Source organism: Cydia strobilella, chromosome 26, assembly GCF_947568885.1.
Source record: "Cydia strobilella chromosome 26, ilCydStro3.1, whole genome shotgun sequence".
NCBI classification, from domain to species: domain Eukaryota; kingdom Metazoa; phylum Arthropoda; class Insecta; order Lepidoptera; family Tortricidae; genus Cydia; species Cydia strobilella.
In genome coordinates, this window is record NC_086066.1 from 2,326,322 (window position 1) to 2,345,157 (window position 18,836).

General features: G+C 37.6%; 1 protein-coding gene across 1 annotated transcript; it reads left to right on the plus strand.

Moving 5' to 3' along the window:
• The first annotated feature begins 501 nt into the window (after nucleotides 1-501).
• Nucleotides 502-17,861, plus strand: LOC134753184 (S-phase kinase-associated protein 2-like). Its single transcript, XM_063688983.1, has 13 exons — nucleotides 502-663; nucleotides 817-886; nucleotides 1,450-1,530; nucleotides 3,182-3,347; nucleotides 5,743-5,931; nucleotides 6,614-6,752; nucleotides 7,211-7,340; nucleotides 7,979-8,153; nucleotides 10,750-10,840; nucleotides 14,589-14,713; nucleotides 16,158-16,317; nucleotides 16,574-16,693; nucleotides 17,476-17,861. Exons 1-13 carry the CDS (start codon nucleotides 596-598, stop codon nucleotides 17,540-17,542), a joined length of 1,581 nt encoding a protein of 526 aa, XP_063545053.1. The 5' UTR covers nucleotides 502-595; the 3' UTR covers nucleotides 17,543-17,861.
• The last annotated feature ends 975 nt before the right edge of the window (nucleotides 17,862-18,836 follow it).

The window sequence follows — 18,836 nt, forward strand, 5'->3', positions numbered from 1 at the left end:
TGGAAAAAAGAACTGTTTTTTTTTCTTTTAGCTGTTTAAAAATAATTATATATTTCAAACAAATCTAAAAGATCAAGCAAATCTTGTCAGTAAATAGGAACAAAAAAAACTATACTTATCCTTTTCTTTTGGGTGCTAATACTAGTGTAAGACAAAGATAGTATGATTCTCTCTGTCTATGTTTGAAATGGGACAATCCCTTAACAAACTATATAAATCTTTACTTTTACGACCTTCACACCAAAAATTGGGTTTTAAGGATCTATAAATTCAGTAGATTTATTTTATGCTTATGTCATTGACCTAAAATGGCGGTTATTTCTCTGTGCTAGTAAAAAAATTAGAACTATGAATAGTTCTTAGGAAAAAGAAATAATTTTAATAGCGTTTTAGTAATACTATTTCATTACTGTTATATTTTTAATTGTTTTTTTTTTTCGTAAAAAAATGAATTTTGATTCACCCGCTTTTATATGGCAACATTAACTGATCCACATCCACTTGTCTATGTCTATTTTTCGCTGTGTGATGTGATGTGCGATCAAGATCATTGACCGCTAATTTTGCGTGAAATAATTTTAATTTTCATAACGTAATGAGCGTTAACAATTTCGACGATGTGCATCCTTTATCCAGTGGCTTGGACGAAGTGGATAGTCCTCGGTAAGCTATCTGTTCCTCTCACAAACCCTTTAAAATTTCACCTGTACCTCTTGACAGCTGATTTTTCGGCGCTAAAAGTCAAAAGGCGCGAAACGTGTCATGAATTATTTTAGCTTATTAAACAAAATATACTGATGCTACGTGTATTTTTAGGAAGCGTATGCGTATTGAAAGCCCAGCACGTAAAAGTTGGAGCTTAACGGACAGGAAAACTGATCAGGAGGTAAGTTTCCAACGCCTTAATTTTGACAAGTGCCGGTCAGTTCCCGCTATATTTTCTAGCCTCAATTTTGGAATCAGGCATATTATCACTGTTATTTTAATTACACTTTTCTTCAAGATTTAATCTTCATTTATAACGCATTAACTATAAATTTCATATGTAATAAGATAACCAAATACTTAAATGCATTTTGACATCCATGCAGGCTAGAACTTAAAACTCTTGGTACAATGTGACATGAAATCATGATCCTGAAGTATCAAATTTATTGGCACATATTATGTAAGCATGTAAAATTACCCACATCATGTGTATGTGCCAAACCATCATGTTTTATTCAAGACATGATTTACATCTTCCTGATTTTGTATGCATTGAATTTATCCTAAATTTAGCCAGCGTAGCATGGTCAAAATTATTCAAAACTCATGGTACAGTATTAGGTATTACTTTTTAATCTTTTTATACATTTTCAGTGATGGTTTAAGTTCTATAGTTTAGCATTTTAATGTGTTGGGGTGCCTTTACCATATTTTATTAAATGTTTTTTTTTTATTCATCAGGTGCTGCAAGAGATGGGAGTTAGTTTTCTAGATTCAGATGAAAATGAGCAGCCTTGTGAAACAGAAACAGTGGCCAGTCCGGTAAGTGTTTATTAGGTCACAAAATGTTCACACATGTTCCGAGCAAGATCTACGGGATGCAACGGACAGGGCTTTAAGCGTCGCTACCTTCTAGTCCCGCTTAATATGAAATGTATACGAAACCATCGACACGAGAAGAAGAAGAAGGTCACAAAATATTAATATTTCTTGTTGCTGTTGTGGAGCCAAAATCAAAATGCTTGTTGTAAATCATTAAGTCTGCTGTTACGCTTGTACAGTGTACACTCACAGTGTCTAGCAATGTGTGTTACAGCTTTTTTACCTTATTTTTATTGCCCTACCAAAACATTGGTTATGGCCCCAGGTAGAGTTGTGGGTACAACTCTAGGCCCAGGTAATCCTTTGGTGACAGGTAAAACCTATGCTGTTATTATTATGGTTTAAGAACTTTGTTCTCAAAAAGAATTTACAAAATTCGCTGATTATTATTGATTTCTTCTCTTTCTCTCTCTCTTTCTCTGGCGTCCATGGTAGTTCTATACGCAGCGGGCCTACGGGGCCCTCCGGATCCAATACAACAACGTGTTCCGGGTATTGAGGGCTGCTTCGTTTCTGCAGGGATCAGGGATGTTCGCAAAGCGCGCGTGGACTGCTTTTATGCGACTATGCGCAAATAATGCAAATCCCTGGTGCGCTGGGTGCGGGCCAGCCCTAACCCTATCCTGTGTATGATAGCGGACAGACTTGACTGCCCATATTTTTTTTTTATTTTTTTTTATTCTATATTAAAATCTTACATTACATCAGACAGAAAAGTGCCGTGAAACCCTATCGGGTTTGTATCGACACTGCATTCGTGGATACATTTTACATTTAAACATTGTTGTGGTACATAGGAAAAACAAAAATTATATAAAGTTAGAAATGAGATTACCTAATTACAATAAGTTATCGGCGGGTAAAACAAAATATCTCCATATGAGACACTGCTGCGATATGCATGTTTTCAGCAGTGTATATGTCAACCTTTAACAATTCATTTCAGTCAATCATATCAGCCCTTTAATCGCCTATTGCTGAGCATAGGCCTCTCTTCCAGTACGCCACTTGTCCCGGTCCTGAGCTAATCTCATCCAGAAGTGACCCGCAATCTTCTTGTCTTCTTTGACAGTTGCCAACCAAAAAGCCACGAGCCATAGTTTCGCGACCCTTAAAAAAAAAAAAAAATTTAAAATTTTAACTGTTTATTTTTTATAAAGAACAAGAATTACAACATTCCTAGCTCCAATCTTATATTTTTAAGATTATATGGGCTAAGGGATATGGGGATGCAACCCCTGCTTACATTATTAAATTTTAATTAAATATTTTACACATTTATACATTTGTTTATCAGCGCTTTTTTAACAATAGCCTTAATATTACCAGGTTTCTTAATTATATCTTCAATTACATCTCTGGGAAAGCTGTTTAGAGTTTTAGGCACGTATGAGCACGTATGAGGACCAAAGTCCTATTACCATATACATTTTTATTCTTAGTAGTCATGAAATTAGGTTCATTGGGTAAACTATCTAAGAAGGTTATTTTGTCTACTATATCTATTCAGCTCTCCCAAAGGATGCTTGTATTCCAGGATTACAGCCAGTATTCTTGACTTGCATATTCTAATAAAATTATTTTATTACAGCTAAAACCCAACCTAAAACGGAAGCATGACATAGAAAATGTGAACCCGAACGTGAACAGTATCACTTCACCACGCTCCAAGTATAGCCCCCGGAGCCCCAGAGCCAAGATATGCAGCCCCAGCCCGGGGCCTTCTAAAGCCAAGAGCCCTAGGAGCTCTGAGAAATGTATGTATGAACATAAACTATCCGTAATGCAAATGGTCAACTCCATCTTACAGAAAACCGCAGCCAAATAACACTAGACCCTACTCATAGTGTTGTGTTCCTGCCGCTAGGTTGCCAGAGCTCAATGAGGGAGAGGAGTGTTAGGGTCGGCAACGCGCGTGTAATATCTCCGGTGTTGCACGCGTCCATAGGCTACGGTAACTGCTTACCATAGGCCGTATGCTTGATTGCCACCGACGTGGTATAAAAAAAAAAAGGTCAATAGTAAACCACAGTATCTTTTTACATGTCTGTATAGCCCAATGGTTGACTGTTAGAGCATAGGCAATAAGTCCGCCATTTGTACATTATTTGTGTGTGTACTGTATTATATCCTTAAATTCCACACTTAGGGTTTTGTATCGATAGCAATTGGAACCCTACTTTCAGGTCTGTCTGTCAGTTGGCTGTATTTCTTGAACAGTATAATGGTTTGAGTTCACAAACATTTGTACAAGCCAATTCCTAAAATATATAATATATAGGTACAGACTGGTATTTTCAGTTTCTTAGAGGCGTGTAAATTAAATATACACGGTGCATTCCTGAAAGGCTGTTTGCATTTTGGCTGGTCAATTTTCTATGGGAGGGTAAATTTATTTTTAGCGATTTTGTGGTGGGTCCCATAGTCACAGGGCGGACACGCTATACATCAAAAATCACTTGCGTTTCTATGTGTGAACGGCACGTCTGTACACGCGTCATGCGTCATAGTGTGAGTAAGTTGCTTAAAAATAGTACTGAGCGGCCGGCAAACGGCCGTCAATCTGGTGTCGCGGGGCGAGGTAATTCGAGTCGGGGCGGGGCGGTGCGTGGCCGTTCTGTATGACAATACTATTACTTATTCTGTGCCATAGTTAAACTTGCTCAGTATAATCCCAAAACCTCCCTGACCTAGTAGTATTTTGATTTAGTTGTTATTGAATTGAAGTTGAATTCCTATCAAAATTTTCATAAAATAATATATTAAAACCCATGATGATAAAGCTGTATCACCAACACACTTTATTTATTTGCTGACTACCAATATTTCTGATGATTCCGTGTACTAGTTTGAATTGAACTACATTTGATGTTTTTGATGATTTGTTTATATTTTAATTTGCTGAATAATGAACTCATTTATTTGCTGACACCTTATACGGTCAAGGTATTAAATATGGACACGGGCAAAGTGCCAAAAATATGTACATACTACCTTAATGTGTACGCGCAATAAAGTCGTCAATACATATTTTTGGCACTTTGTCCGTCTCAATATTTAATGCCTTGACTGTACATTATTATTATTAACAAAAAAATCTAACAATTTTATGTGCCGAATCTGTTACAAATGCTGCCCTAGCGAATAAACATGCGTTTGTATAAAATATGGCCCATTTCTCGGACGATATCAGTATAATCATAATCATTTATTTCGTAAATAACTATTATTAATGTATTGTCATGTCCATACGATACGTGGACGATATTATCCCAGAAACGCAAAGTATCATAACTAGTTATTCCCAAGCGAAAAGCGAAAGAGGTATGTCAGGATCGTAGCAAGTGGAAATCCGTGGTCTCTGCCTACACCTCCGGGAAATAGGCGTGATTATATGTATGTAGTTATTCCCGGCTAACGGCTAACTGTTAGCCGCGACCACGACCAGTGAAACCTGTGTCGAAACGTCGGTAAATAAAGGTAACAAAATAAATTCGCGATAGACCCGTTTCTAAATGTGATTTAATATGTGTTTAAACCGCGAAAGTTTTAAATGTTATATTTTCCTTATATTGTTACTTTTGTATGTATGTATGTTAGTTTATCACGAAATAAATGATTTATGATAAGTATATAGTTTTATGATTGATTTCTGTAACACAGGTTTTTACCTAGCTCAGAAGTCAGGGACTTTAAAACCTATTTTGTACTTGCTTTTGTCGATATATTTTTTTTCTTTATGAACAATTGGCTCAATTTATATTTCGTCTATCATACATGACCATACTCACCATCATCTTCCTCGCGTTATCCCGGCTTTTTGCCACGGCTCATAGGAGCCTGGGGTCCGCTTGGCAACTGTCCCGAGAATTGGCGTAGACACTAGTTTTTACGAAAACGACTGCCATCTGACCTTTCAACCCAGAGGTGAAACCAGGCCTTGTTGGGATTAGTCCTCCTGGGAGTTTCCTCACGATGTTTTCCTTCACCGAAAGGGACTGGTAAATATCAAATGATATTTCGTACATAAGTTCCGAAAACTCATAGGTACGAACCGGGGTTTGAAGCCGCGACCTACGGACTCAAAGTCGCACGCTCTTACCGCTAGGCCACCGGCGCTCGTCTACCATACTAACATACCCTACATTTCAGCGAAACCCCTGCACCCAACGGACCTGGAATCCACACTGCTCCACGACTATGTGATCGAGGAAGAGACCCCGATGGGTCAGTCAGTGGCCGTGGCTCCGCGGTACCTGCCCGCGTCTCCGGGGCAGTCCCCGCTGTCCATATACACGGGGACCAAGGACGGACAGGACAAGGATAAGGATGTCAGTCACTGTAAGTTTATACGAATCGAAATTCGGTCGTATCGTTGTACCTACTCTTTTTAGGGTTCCGTAGCCATGGCAAAAAACGGAACCCTTATTTATAGATTCGTCATTTCTGTCTGTCCGTCCGTATGTCACAGCCACTTTTCTCTGAAACTATAAGAACTATACTGTTGAAACTTGGTAAGTAGATGTATTCTGTGAACCGCATTAAGATTTTCACATAAAAATAAAAACAATAAATTTTAGGGCTCCCTATACTTGGAGCTGAAACTCAAAATTTTTTTTTTCATCAAACCCATACTTGTGGGGTATCTATGGATAGGTCTTCAAAAATGATATTGAAGTTTCTTATGTTATTTTTTTCTAAACTGAATAGTTTGCGCGAGAGACACTTTCAAAGTGGTAAAATGTAACCCCCCCCCCCTGTAACTTCTAAAATAAGAGAATGATAAAACTGAAAAAAATATATGATGTACATTACCATGTAAACTTCCACCGAAAATTGGTTTGAACGATATCTGGTAAGTAGTATTTTTTTTAATACGTCATAAATCGTAAACCGCAATTTACCTTTCACTCACGTTTCGCATAAAAAATACATTGTTAAAATTATGTAATGTACGGAACCCTCGGTGCGCGAGTCCGACTCGCACTTGGCCGGTTTTTTTTAATTTGTTTTTTTTTTTCAGCACCCATAGCCGAGCTGCAATTGACCAACTATCAGACGGGCGTAGATTCTTTCTCAGTATTATCGGATGAAATGATGCTGAGCGTCTTCAGGTGGCTCCCCAAGCGGACCCTGGCGCACTGCATGCTTGTCTGCAAAAGGTGAGGCCATAAGAAAAATGATACGTTTTATTGCCAATTTCATTTTCGAATCCAATATAAAACAATTTATTATTGGGCAAAGATAGATATAACTGTGTAATAGATGGATACAGTCTAAGGAAAAAACGTGCATCGAAAATCAAGAAAATTTGATTCTCGATCAGATGGCGCCACTACCTTTGGCCTACTCTCGAATAGATGGCGTTGACGGTTTCGTTTGTTATTTGACAATTTTAACGCATATCAGTGAAAGAACATGGGTCAGAATCATATAAAATTAATTATTTGAAAATAAAAATAAAAACATTTATCCAATATATACTGCATTTTATGGTATTTTTATACATCTTCATTTTTAGTTTTAATAGTGTGTCGATAGATGGCAGTGAATTTACTTTGTTATTGGGTAAGGCCATGGTGTGTACGGCCAGCTTTAAATATTTTCTATTCTGGTGTAGGTGGCACCGTGTTGCGTGCGACGAGACGCTTTGGCAAAGACTGGACTTAGGCAACAAAACCCTCAACAAAAACGCCCTGGGAAGGATACTGGGACGATTGCCCGTCATAATTCGCCTTGCGAGTTCAGAGGTAAGGATATTGAATCATTCACAACGCTCAACTTTCAATAATTGCACTCAATACCTTACAGTTTATCTTTATCAACACTTTTTTTTTTTGTACAGGGTGGCTAAAAAATAAGTGCATTCCCGTTACCAGGGAGGTTTTGGGATTATACTGAGCAACTTTTACTATGGGGCTAGCCACGAAATCGCGAATAAAAATTTACCGTCCCATAGAAAATGGACCAGTCAAAATGTATGAAACAGCCAAATTTTTTTCGCGATTTCGGGGTTGGTCCCATAGTGAAAGTTGCTCAGTATAATCCCAAAACCTCCCTGCCAACTGGAATGCACTTATTTTTTAGCCACCGTGTATACCAAACACTAAAAATACTGCTTATTAATTTGTCTAACCGATCTGTAATTTTAAAATTCTAGTAAATTGGCCATTTTATAAAATAAAAAATCTTTGTGTATACCCAAGTTGTTTCTTTTCCGCACCAATTGCAAGTTTCTGTTTGGCCCAATGATTGACTGGTAGAAAATGCCTTTATGGCATTAAGTCCGCCATTTGTACTTTCTTGTATTGTGCAATAAAGGTTAGGTTAGAAGATGGAACAGCGATACTATTTTACAGTTTGTATTAATATTTTGCGTTTGTTTTAGATCTCAGAATGGCACCCCACCTCACCGCCAGAACAGTCTCGAGTCCAGTACTTAGACCTCAGCATGACCACCATAGACCCCCGCACCCTCGACTGTCTTCTAGAACGATGCGGGGGCGTCAAGAAGCTCAGCCTCGAGAGTATTAAAGTGCAGGATAGCACTTGCCAACTTATTGGTAAGTTTCAATATACACAACTCAAGGCTCATTTTCATTGGTGGATAAACGACTAGTGAAACTCATATTGGCATGCGTTATAGAAATCTCCCGCACCCCGCATGAGGGGCCTATCGACCAATGAAATGGACCGCGAGCCAGGCGCAAATTTCGTCAGTCATCGCCTCCCGGGCGAAAACTCGTATAGCGGTTAACGGCTATGTATGATGAACCCTCGTGAACGTCAGCTGCCGCTCCGTTGGTGGGTTGAGAAATGGCAGCTTCCGAAACGCGTAACACGGTCTTTCCACCGCGATACAACCGGCTGACTATTTGTTTTATTAACAATAGCATCTAAACTATCATCTGACAAAGTATCAAACGGGAGGAGATGACGCCGATGCCTAAAAAGAATTTTCTTTTTTACATGTTCATGTGACCAGCTGACGGTCTTTCCACAGCGATACAATCGGCTGACGATTTTGTTTATTCACAATAGCATCTAAACTATCATCTGACAAAGTATCAAGCGGGAGGCGATGACAAAAAATTTTTTATAGACTTTATTTGCTGCCATTCCTGGATGCTGGATAAAGTCATATATAGAGAATCGGAGCCAATGTGTTGTTCTAGCAGGTTACGCCTCTCAATGGAAGTCTATTAGTTCCGGAGTACCACAGGGATCTCATTTAGGCCCTTTACTGTTTACGCTTTTTATTAATGACATAGATAAATATATTAAAAACTCGAAAGTGCTGCTCTACGCAGATGATACAAAAATTTATAAGATTATCAATTCTGTTGAAGATTATTATTTGCTCCAAGATGATTTGAAAAATTTTGAGACATTTTGTACTAAAAATAATTTATTTTTAAACTTGAATAAATGTTGTGTCATCAGTTTTTCTAAGAAAAAACATAATGTTAACTATAATTTCACATTAGGCAACAATAATCTGAGTAGAGTAACACAAATCCGCGATCTTGGAGTTATTATGGACTCAAAACTAACGTTTATACCTCATTTAGAATCGGTTATAAAAAGGGCGTACAAACAACTAGGTTTCATTATACGGGTGGGAAAGCCATTTAAAAATAGTGTCACTTACAAAATCCTTTTTAACAGTTTTGTTCGCAGCCACCTAGAATTTGCCTGCGCAGTATGGAAACCCTATCATAATGTTCATATTGAAAGAGTGGAGCGAATACAAAAAAAGTTTGTTAGAACCCTCGATTTTAGAACTGGTCATACTCACCTTAACTATAACGAGTCGCTGATACATCATAAGCTCCAAACTCTTGCTAGTCGACGAGACTGTGTAGATTCTGTCCTACTTTTCAAAATTATGAACAATGTATTAGATGTCCCCTCACTACTACATCAAATACGTTTGAGAGTTCCTCGTAGACGTCAGCGCCACTGTCAGAAGAAAAAAATGTTTTCTATTCCCTATAGTAGAACATGCTATGCACGAAATGTATTTATAAGACGTGTTTGTAAACTTTTTAACGAAAATGAAAAACTTAATAATTTGGATTTGTTTAACTGTTCCATTAATTCATTAAAATGTGTTTTTCGGTAGTTAATTAATTATGTAAATTTTTCTTATGTATACTTATGTCACTTTCCGGAAATCATGTCATTACTTATTAATTCCTACATTACTTATTAACTTTATTACCTGTACCTACTCATGGGTCGATTCACGAGAATCGGCGAGGATTTTCTTTTAGATATAATTTAACCACATTCCAGATTTAATTTTTTTAGTCTAATGGTTGACTGGTAGATAATGCCTTTTGGCATTAAGTCCGCCATTTGTACATTTTTCTTTGCTTGTGCAATAAAGTTTAAATAAATAAATAAATAAATTTACAGTTTCAGTACAAATCTTCCGCCGGCTCTCGTGAGTTTTACCTATACCTACCTTCAAACTATTACTACCTAGTACCTACCTACTTTATGTTTTTGTTGTTTTATAGACTGCAATTTATATACAATAATGAAACTCCAGGTCTTAATTTAAGAAATATTTGTAAACTTGTTTGTAAACGACTGTTTGTTTCTTAAATAAATAAAAAAAAAAAAAAAAAAAAAAACCCACCAACGGAGCGGTAGCTGACGTTCACGAGAGTTCATCATACATAGCCGTTAACCACTATACTAGTTTTGGCCCGGGAGGCGATTGGTCATGGAAACCTCTTCCTGGCCCGCGGTCTAAAAACGGTTCACCGAATGAACGAACGAATCAGCGGCGGTTGACAACCACATATATCAAAAAAAAATAAAAAATCAAAATTGTTTTATTTCATTCAAAAACTTTACAAATATTATAGTGGCTGGTGTCTCCTTTTAAGTTATTTACAAAATAACCTGTGCTAGGAGGCACCGCTCTTCCATATCCAAATTACAATTATTTAGTATTATACTATTCTTAAAGCTATGTTTCTTTATTAATTGTGTGTGTGTGTGTGTGTGTGTGTGTACAATCTCTTAAGGACTTGTGTTAACTATGGTATATTTTTTGTTGATATGGTTATATATTCTCTAGGGTGTGGCAGCTGCCAGCTACTGTACTTACTGTATACATTAAATATTTGTATGTTTATTTTTCAGGCAAATGTAGTAATTTAGAAACGTTGAATCTGACTATGGCGCAAGGGGTCACCGCCGAAGGACTGACTGCGATACTAGAAGGCTGTGTTAGGTAAGCCGTAATGCCATAGTAAAGGAAAATAATATGAAACCTTACACATAATCAAAATAATTTAATTAAGGTGGTTCGACTAGGTTACCCAAAGCTTAAACCCCGCTAGATGGCGTCACTTTCGCAAATTTTCAGGTTTTATTTTTTTGTGGAATAGTGTTGGTATCTGTATACTTAAAAGTATGTTTAGCGCACTCTTTACATAAATATTGAACTATTATAATAAACATTGAATACTTCATTAGTGCAAAAAACACTTTTAAAGTCGACAGAGTGTTTCTGTCATGCTATTTCCTACTATTACTCACACATGCAAACAGTGTTTCCGTGATGCTTGTAGTAGACAATTTCATGCAGTGTAAGTATGCTGCAATGGCGTTGCGGTATGTTCGTGGAAATACGTGCAAGAGGATTCGGGTTCGAGACTGGTACGTCAGGGGTACTTTTTTTTGTCCTTTTTGTGTTATGTTTCTTATACCTTTTAGTCTTCGAATTCTTGTCCGATTCCGATATAACCGAAATATATTTCAGTGATATCGGAAACGGCTCTAGCGATTTCGATGAAATTTGCTGTAAGGGGTTCGATCGAGCTAGGTCTTATCTCTGGGAAAACGAGCATTTTTGAGTTTTTACTTATGTTTTCTTTTTCTCCCAGATATTCAGTATTATTAATAAATTAGTTTATGACGTTTTATAAAAATATGTGACGTTTTGAACTAAAAGGTACCACATTGTCGGTTGTCGATTAGGTTGATTTCATTTTGAAGCTTTATGGAAATATGACAACAATAAGTAGGTACCCGTTTGGTTGAAAACGCCACATATATTGAAAACCTGACTTTCACAAATCTCACCTTTTTGGGTTCTTCCAACTCAGAAAGGATGGAGAATACTGACGATTCTTAGTAGCACTAGCCCAAGGAAGTCCAGGTTTGTAATTGTCAGGTATCAGTTTTTTTTAAAGCGCTAAATATAGTTCTACAAGTAAAGCAATCCCTTACTGCCCAGCCTCTATAGTATTTTTCAAACTGGAAGGGTACGATGATAGATTTCATCTCCATACAATTTATAACCTAATAATGCCCAATGTTGCAAAATTATATTGAATTGAGATCTATCATCGTACCCTTGCAGTTTGAAATAGTTATTTACGATACAAGTGCGGAAAAGAGAAAATTCGAAAAGAGTGGCGACAGATTAAAACACGACCGCAGAGTGTTTTAAATCGACACGAGTTGCGAATTACCTATTCGCACGTGTATCGTACAACGTTTTACAGTACATATGGCCCTTTAAACTTTCGACATATGCATGAAAAGTGCTCTTTACGCACTAGGGCGAGAAAGTTGCACCATATGTACTGTAAAATACTTTTTAGTACATATGGTGCTACATATACGTTACCGCCCTAGTGCGGTAATTAGTACAATACGTGCATATGTCGAAACTGTAAAGGGCCATAATTATGTACTGTAAAACGTTGTACAATACACGTGCGAAAAGGTAATTCGCAACTCGTGTCGATTAAAACACTTCCTTCGGTCGTGTTTCAATTTATCGCCACTCGTTGCCAATTTCCTACTTTTCGCACTTGTATCGTAATGTACTAATAATAAAGTAGTAATTGTAAAATAAAATTAAAACTTTTTTTATATTTTTTTTTTTATTCAAGTAGGTACAGTGAGTAACAACATAGCTTGCCTTCTAATTATAACTATTATAGAAAACGGGATATTTATCATGTTTATTTATATTATTTATTTCTCGATATTTTGGCCGGTCTTGCAAGACCAGTCGTTGTGGAGATCCCTGGGGAGGCCTATGTCCAGCAGTGGATGTCTTGTTGGTGTAGATGGATTCACACAACAAATGAAATAACATTTTTTCATATTTGTTATCCGTAGTTGTCCCTGTACCTGAAAGAAAATTAATATCATGATAGCACAAAATCTCTAATGTTATAGGAAGAAAGAAGAGGAAATGTTTTATTATACTTTATTGCAGTGAGGATGTCCTGATTTTTTCTGGCTAATGAAGGAAAACATTTTATTTCCAAGAATGCCTCTTCATTTTGCACAATACCTAAAAAAACCTAGAGTTAGTGACACATTGACTATTCGGCAACCAAAACAGTAATAATTACATTATATAGGTATTGTTCACTGCTTATATCTACCATTACGGAAGAAGTGAGAATTATTTTCTAAAAAGATCGGCACGAGAAAATTACAATGTACAATGAAGGAATGAAACTGTACCTACCTTACAAAACTTCACCATCATGAATTCCGCTTCAATTGACTCTGATTTTTTCTGGATTTTCGCGGACCAGAACACCGATGATTTTTGTAACTTGATTTAGACGTTGCTATCATTTTCAATTTATACAAACAAATTGATGTCACAATAAACATGACCCTATGTGTCAGTGTCAACACTGTCAAATAAAAATGCACTAAACATGACGGCACTGCAAATCCTGCCAGGTCGGCCAGGCAACGTCGCCAACGTCATAGAGTGGCAACGCCGCACGCAACGTATTTGTACACGACATTTGTGACACACACATACGTAAAATTGATGAAAAAATTACGTTGATTTATGTATGATTTCTGTATGAAACAAAGTTTTTCTATTAATTTAGCGCAAACGAATATTCAGAAGTAGATAAATGAGCAAATATTTCTGTAGTAATAGTGTGTAGTGCCTTAATTAAAGCAGATTGAATTTTGTATGAAAATCGAACCACCTTAATACATGAAAATAATCTAAGGTGAGATAGGGTAAAACGAAATTGCGGCCGATTAATCAAAAGCACCCCGGAAACACTAACAAATTGATCTCACAAAAGTACTCATTTGTACAAAAATGTACGAAATATCATTTGATATTTACCAGTTGCTTTTCGGTGAAGGAAAACATCGTGAGGAGACCGGACTAATCCCGATAAGTTTACCCTCTGGTTTGGAAGGTCAGATGGCAATCGCAAGTAAAAACTAGTGCCTACGTCAATTCTAGGGATTAGTTATCAAGCGGACTGGACTCCCATGAGCGTGGCAAAATGCCGAGACAACACGAGGAAGAAGTGTAGTTTATTTTGTTTCGGGCTGTTGTCACCAACCAATGACTCACCACCAACCAATATTGCGATTCCATAAAGGGCATAAAGAGTTTTTAATTCTCCAGTGTTTGTCTTAATGTCATCTCATTATTGAGAAATGATTTTATTTTTGTTCAATAAATTGAGTTAGCTATAGGTAATTTGACAAATTCTTAATTGACTGATACCAAAGAGGATAAGGATAGAGCGGTACTGTCATAGTAAATTTTGTAACAACAGTAAATTCACTGTCATTTATTGACACACTTTAAAACTAAAAATGAAGATTTTAAAAATACGATAAAATATATTTAAATATGGATAAATGATTTTTTTTATATGCATTAATTATTTTTATATGATTTTGATCCATGTTCTTTCACTGATATGCGTTAAAATTGTTAAATAAAAAACGAAACCGTCAATGCCCTCTACACGAGATAGGCCATAGGTAGTGGCGCCATCTGATCGAGTATCAAATTTTCGTGATTTTCGAGGCACGTTTTTTCCTTAGACTGTATCCATCTATTACGGTGTTATATCTATCTTTGCTGATACCTAGAGCCGAAGCTGATGTTCACGAGGCTTCAAAGTCGCTTCATTTACAAGTCTGCTCAAAAAACTAAAGAGTAATTTGTTATTTTCCAGTTTACAATCATTGAATATATCTTGGTGCAATCTGAGCGAAGCGGCGCTCACGGTCCTAGTGTCAAAACTGCCGCAGAAACTGCAACGGCTGAATCTGGGCGGCGCGAGGATCATGACAGATGACAGTACGTATTATACATACATACATACATACATATAATCACGCCTATTTCCCGGAGGTGTAGGCAGAGATCACGGAATTCCACTTGCTACGATCCTGACATACCTCTTTCGCTTCCTTCACTTTCATAACATTCCTCATACACGCTCGCCGGTTTAGGGTGCTCTTGACCTGGCCTTTCTTCAGGATTCCCCGATCTTATCAGAGAATGTCCGCAGAGGTCTGCCCCTTCCAACTCCCGTTTCTACCTCTCCCTTTCACTCTCTTTGTTATAGATCGTATTATCGTAGTACGTATTATAGATCTAAAAAATATGACAAACTAGCTTTTGCCCGCGACTTCGTCTGCGTGGACTTAGTAACAGCAGCTAAAGTAAGTATAGCGCCTGGAAAAAATCTCATAGCAATCATTCAATTTGAGCATATTATGCACACAAATTAGCAGGCACTTCATTAATTATCTCAATTCCACCCCGCTTTTTACTTTCTTAAGGGATGATTTTCGGGATAAAAACTATCCTCTGTCCTTCTCAGGGACTCGACCTATCCCTATGCCAAATTTCATCTAAATCGATTCAGCGGTTTAACCGTGAAGAGGGAACACACAGACAGAAAGACAGACAGACTTTCGCATTTATAATATTAGTATGGATTTGGATGGTTTCCTTATGATACTTGGACCTTGCAGAGTTAGACTACGCTAAGTTGGCAGCGGTTTTGACGGCTCAGACTGTGCAAGTGTTATTTGAACGTCATAATTTCATAGAAGTTAGCGTGGTCTAACTCCTAACTAAACCGGCCAAGTGAGAGTCGGGCTCGCGCACGAAGTGTTTCGTACCATTAAGCAATAAACCGCAAAAAAATTACGTTTGTTGTATGGGAGCCACACTTAAATATTTATTTTATTCTGTTTTTAGTATTTGTTGTTATAGCGTCAACAGAAATATATCGTCTGTGAAAATTTCAACTGTCTAGCTATCACGGTTGATGAGATACAGTCTGGTGATAGACGTACAGACAGACAGACAGACGGACAGCGGAGTCTTTAGTAATAGGGTCCCGTTTTTACCCTTTTACTCACTTCGTTCGTTTCATAAACCCACACTCGTGTTTTAATGCCTTTCATTATGTAGCAGTCACATAAACTACTATTAGTATAGTGAATCTTGGTTGTGACATCTTAAAATTAAAAAGTGAACCGAAATATTACATTTTTTCACTTGTTTTATTTTGTACGACTTACGCCAATTATAGATATTTCATTGTTCATTACCGCTTAAAAAGACCGGACTGTTGACATTTTATTCAATAATTTTAATACATCCATAAAAATTTCGCTTTCGGTCGAATCTAGAGCCAAAATAGAAGCATTGGTTTCGATAAAAACTGTTTTGGTCCGACCCTAATTATTTGTCATGCAACATCATTAATAATATAATATTTTTCCAGTGGTGGCTACGCTGTGCTCTCGGGGCTCCCGACTTCTTGAATTGGACTTGTCTGACTGCTCCCGACTGGGGGCTAAAGCGGTGACTTCAGTAGCTTTACTGCCTCGGTTAGAACACCTCGCTCTGAGTCGGTGCTATCTGCTGCCTCCACATGTTTTGACGTTAGTATAGCTTTTATAAAATAGTCGCGCGTCTACTCCGCGCAAGGCGTCCGTTCCATAGTGGTGCGCGGCAAATACTGTGGCAAAACCCCAAAATTGGGGCGGCCGCAGGTACTTGTAGCGACGTCGCGGAGTGAGACACGCCTGGTTTTGTAAAAAATATGGTATGGTATGGTGGTGTTGCCAGTAAGAAACGAATGTTGCCATCTCAATTTGAAGGCTTGGAACAAGGTACAGTCAACTTAATTTGTTACAGAAAGCTGAGCAGTATGCCGTCGCTGCAGTACTTAGAAGTGTGGGGGATGCTGCAGACGGCATCTTTAAATGCCTTGAGGGCCGCCCTGCCCGCCATACAAGTCAACCAGTTCATGTTCAGGTAACTAAAACCCCTTTTTGACCCCTCCCCCCTCCTTGTCACACTTGGCAAACCCCTGCCCCCCTGGTGTGACGTCACATTTTTTCAATGAAATCGGCAAAACGAATTAAGTCGTATTATTAATATTTTTCACAAAAAAAATATTAGTAATTTTATAACCCAAAACTGATTAGGAAAGAAAATTAAACGATTAAAATCGTTCCAAAAACTTGTTATTTAACTGTACAGCGAATAAAATAATTTCAACTTTCAGTTTCGTTTCGTTCGATGTAGAGATGGGCCGAATACGAATATTAAGCCGATCATTCGGTTCAGCTCATACCAAACCGAATATTCGGTTGGGCTAAAACTGCCTAAAAAGCTGAAAACAAGTTCATACAGGTCCGTGGTCTGCACTCATCACGTGATTTTGATCCTTCCCCTTCCGACCGAGCGGGATATTTTATGAAAAGAAACGGTACCGTCTCATGCCTGCCTGAGGGCCTGTGACAATTGTCATTAGCTTCGCAAAATAAGTTACTTATTTATTGGCGATATGATTGAGTTTTTTTTAATTAAAATGTTGATGGCAAACAAGCAGACCGCCCGTCCGATGGTAAGCGGTTACCGTAGCCTATGGAGGCCTGTGACGTCAGTAATAGTGATGTCGACAATTGTCGCACCTGTCACCGTGCCGAAACGGGCCTGATAAACATGTAATTGACTTACATAGCTACACAAACGTATATCTATGTATATATATTATTATCTACTATATAATAATCTAAACTGTTTTGATCCAGTGCGATAGCGCGACCGACCGTCGGTGCTAGAAGAACATCAATTTGGGGCCTGCGGACCAGAGACTGACTTACACATTAATATATATTTGCTTCAACCAAAAGGTACCACATTGTCGGTTGTCGATAAGGTTGATTTCTAATTGAAGCTATATGGAAATAGCGCCTTACTGACAAGCGACAATAAGTACTCTTTTGGTTGAAAATGGTACATTTTATCTTCCTAAGGCTCACGGTCCTACATATATGCACCGTTTTTTTAATGATTAGTTTTTCCTAACCTCAAAAATAGTAATTAAGTTTTTCTTCCGAAATGCTATGGAATGATGCCTAATAGTAGCCGGGTCCACACAGAGCGATTATACGCGCGAGGCAATTTCCTCGCACACAAAACGGCCAGTGTAGACGTGCCTCGGCCAAGGCGCGCGTGTTTTATCGACATATTTAGACATGCCTCGCGCGCGCCACCTCGGCCGAGGCACGTCTACACTGGCCGTTGCCTCGCGCGTATGTTCGCTCTGTGTGGACCCGGATATTGCGTAATAATATGTAATTTATGTAAACGACACTATATTTCAGTGCATAGTTACTCAGATTTTATATTGGAGGAAAAAAGTTACCTCTACTTTTGAGGTCATACAATTTCTAATCTTATTCATTTCGATGAATTGTATTTTTTCTGTCATTCTATACACTATAAGTTAAAATTTACCTGGCATTTTTGTGTTTTATGTTTTTTGTAGTATGCTGGGCCTTAGGATGTTATAACTCTTCCATTCTTATAATTATAAAGTATATTTTGTCTTTACTGTAACATGATTGATACATATCGTATTCGAAAATATATTATATTCACATATCTTTTTAAATGTTACTTCCATGGATCTCGTCTTGTATTACATCTACTATCAAATGGACAGATAGCACATAACTATATCAAGTATAGACATATCTGTCACAGAACTATATTGATATAGTTCTGTGACAGATAGTTATAACTTAAAATGATTATTTCTTAAAATTTTAAAACCTAAGCCAAATTGATTTATGGATTCAGTCTTAGGTTTTTTTTACAGTATATATGGTGCTTAATTTACCGCACTAGTGCGGTAATTAGCATATTAAGTAACTATGTCGAAAATTTAAACGACCCTATGTACTGTAAAACGTACGATACACGTGTGAATAAGTTATTCGCGACTCGTGTCGATTTAATACACTCCCTTCGGCCGTGTTTTAATTTATTGCCACTCGTTTCGAATTTCCTATTTTTCGCACTTCTATCGTAATTGTACTATTACAGTACATATGGTGCTACTTTCTCGCACTAATGCGTAAAAGAGCACTTTTCGTGCATATGTCGA

What these genes read in the sequence shown, in the direction of transcription:
- LOC134753184 (XM_063688983.1), top strand. Translation starts at nt 596, where the DNA reads ATGAGCGTTAACAATTTCGACGATGTGCATCCTTTATCCAGTGGCTTG. An exon ending in GACGAAGTGGATAGTCCTCG is followed by an intron (nt 664 to 816) that starts GTAAGCTATCTG and finishes GTGTATTTTTAG; the next exon opens with GAAGCGTATGCGTATTGAAA. An exon ending in CCCTAGGAGCTCTGAGAAAT is followed by an intron (nt 3,348 to 5,742) that starts GTATGTATGAAC and finishes CCTACATTTCAG; the next exon opens with CGAAACCCCTGCACCCAACG.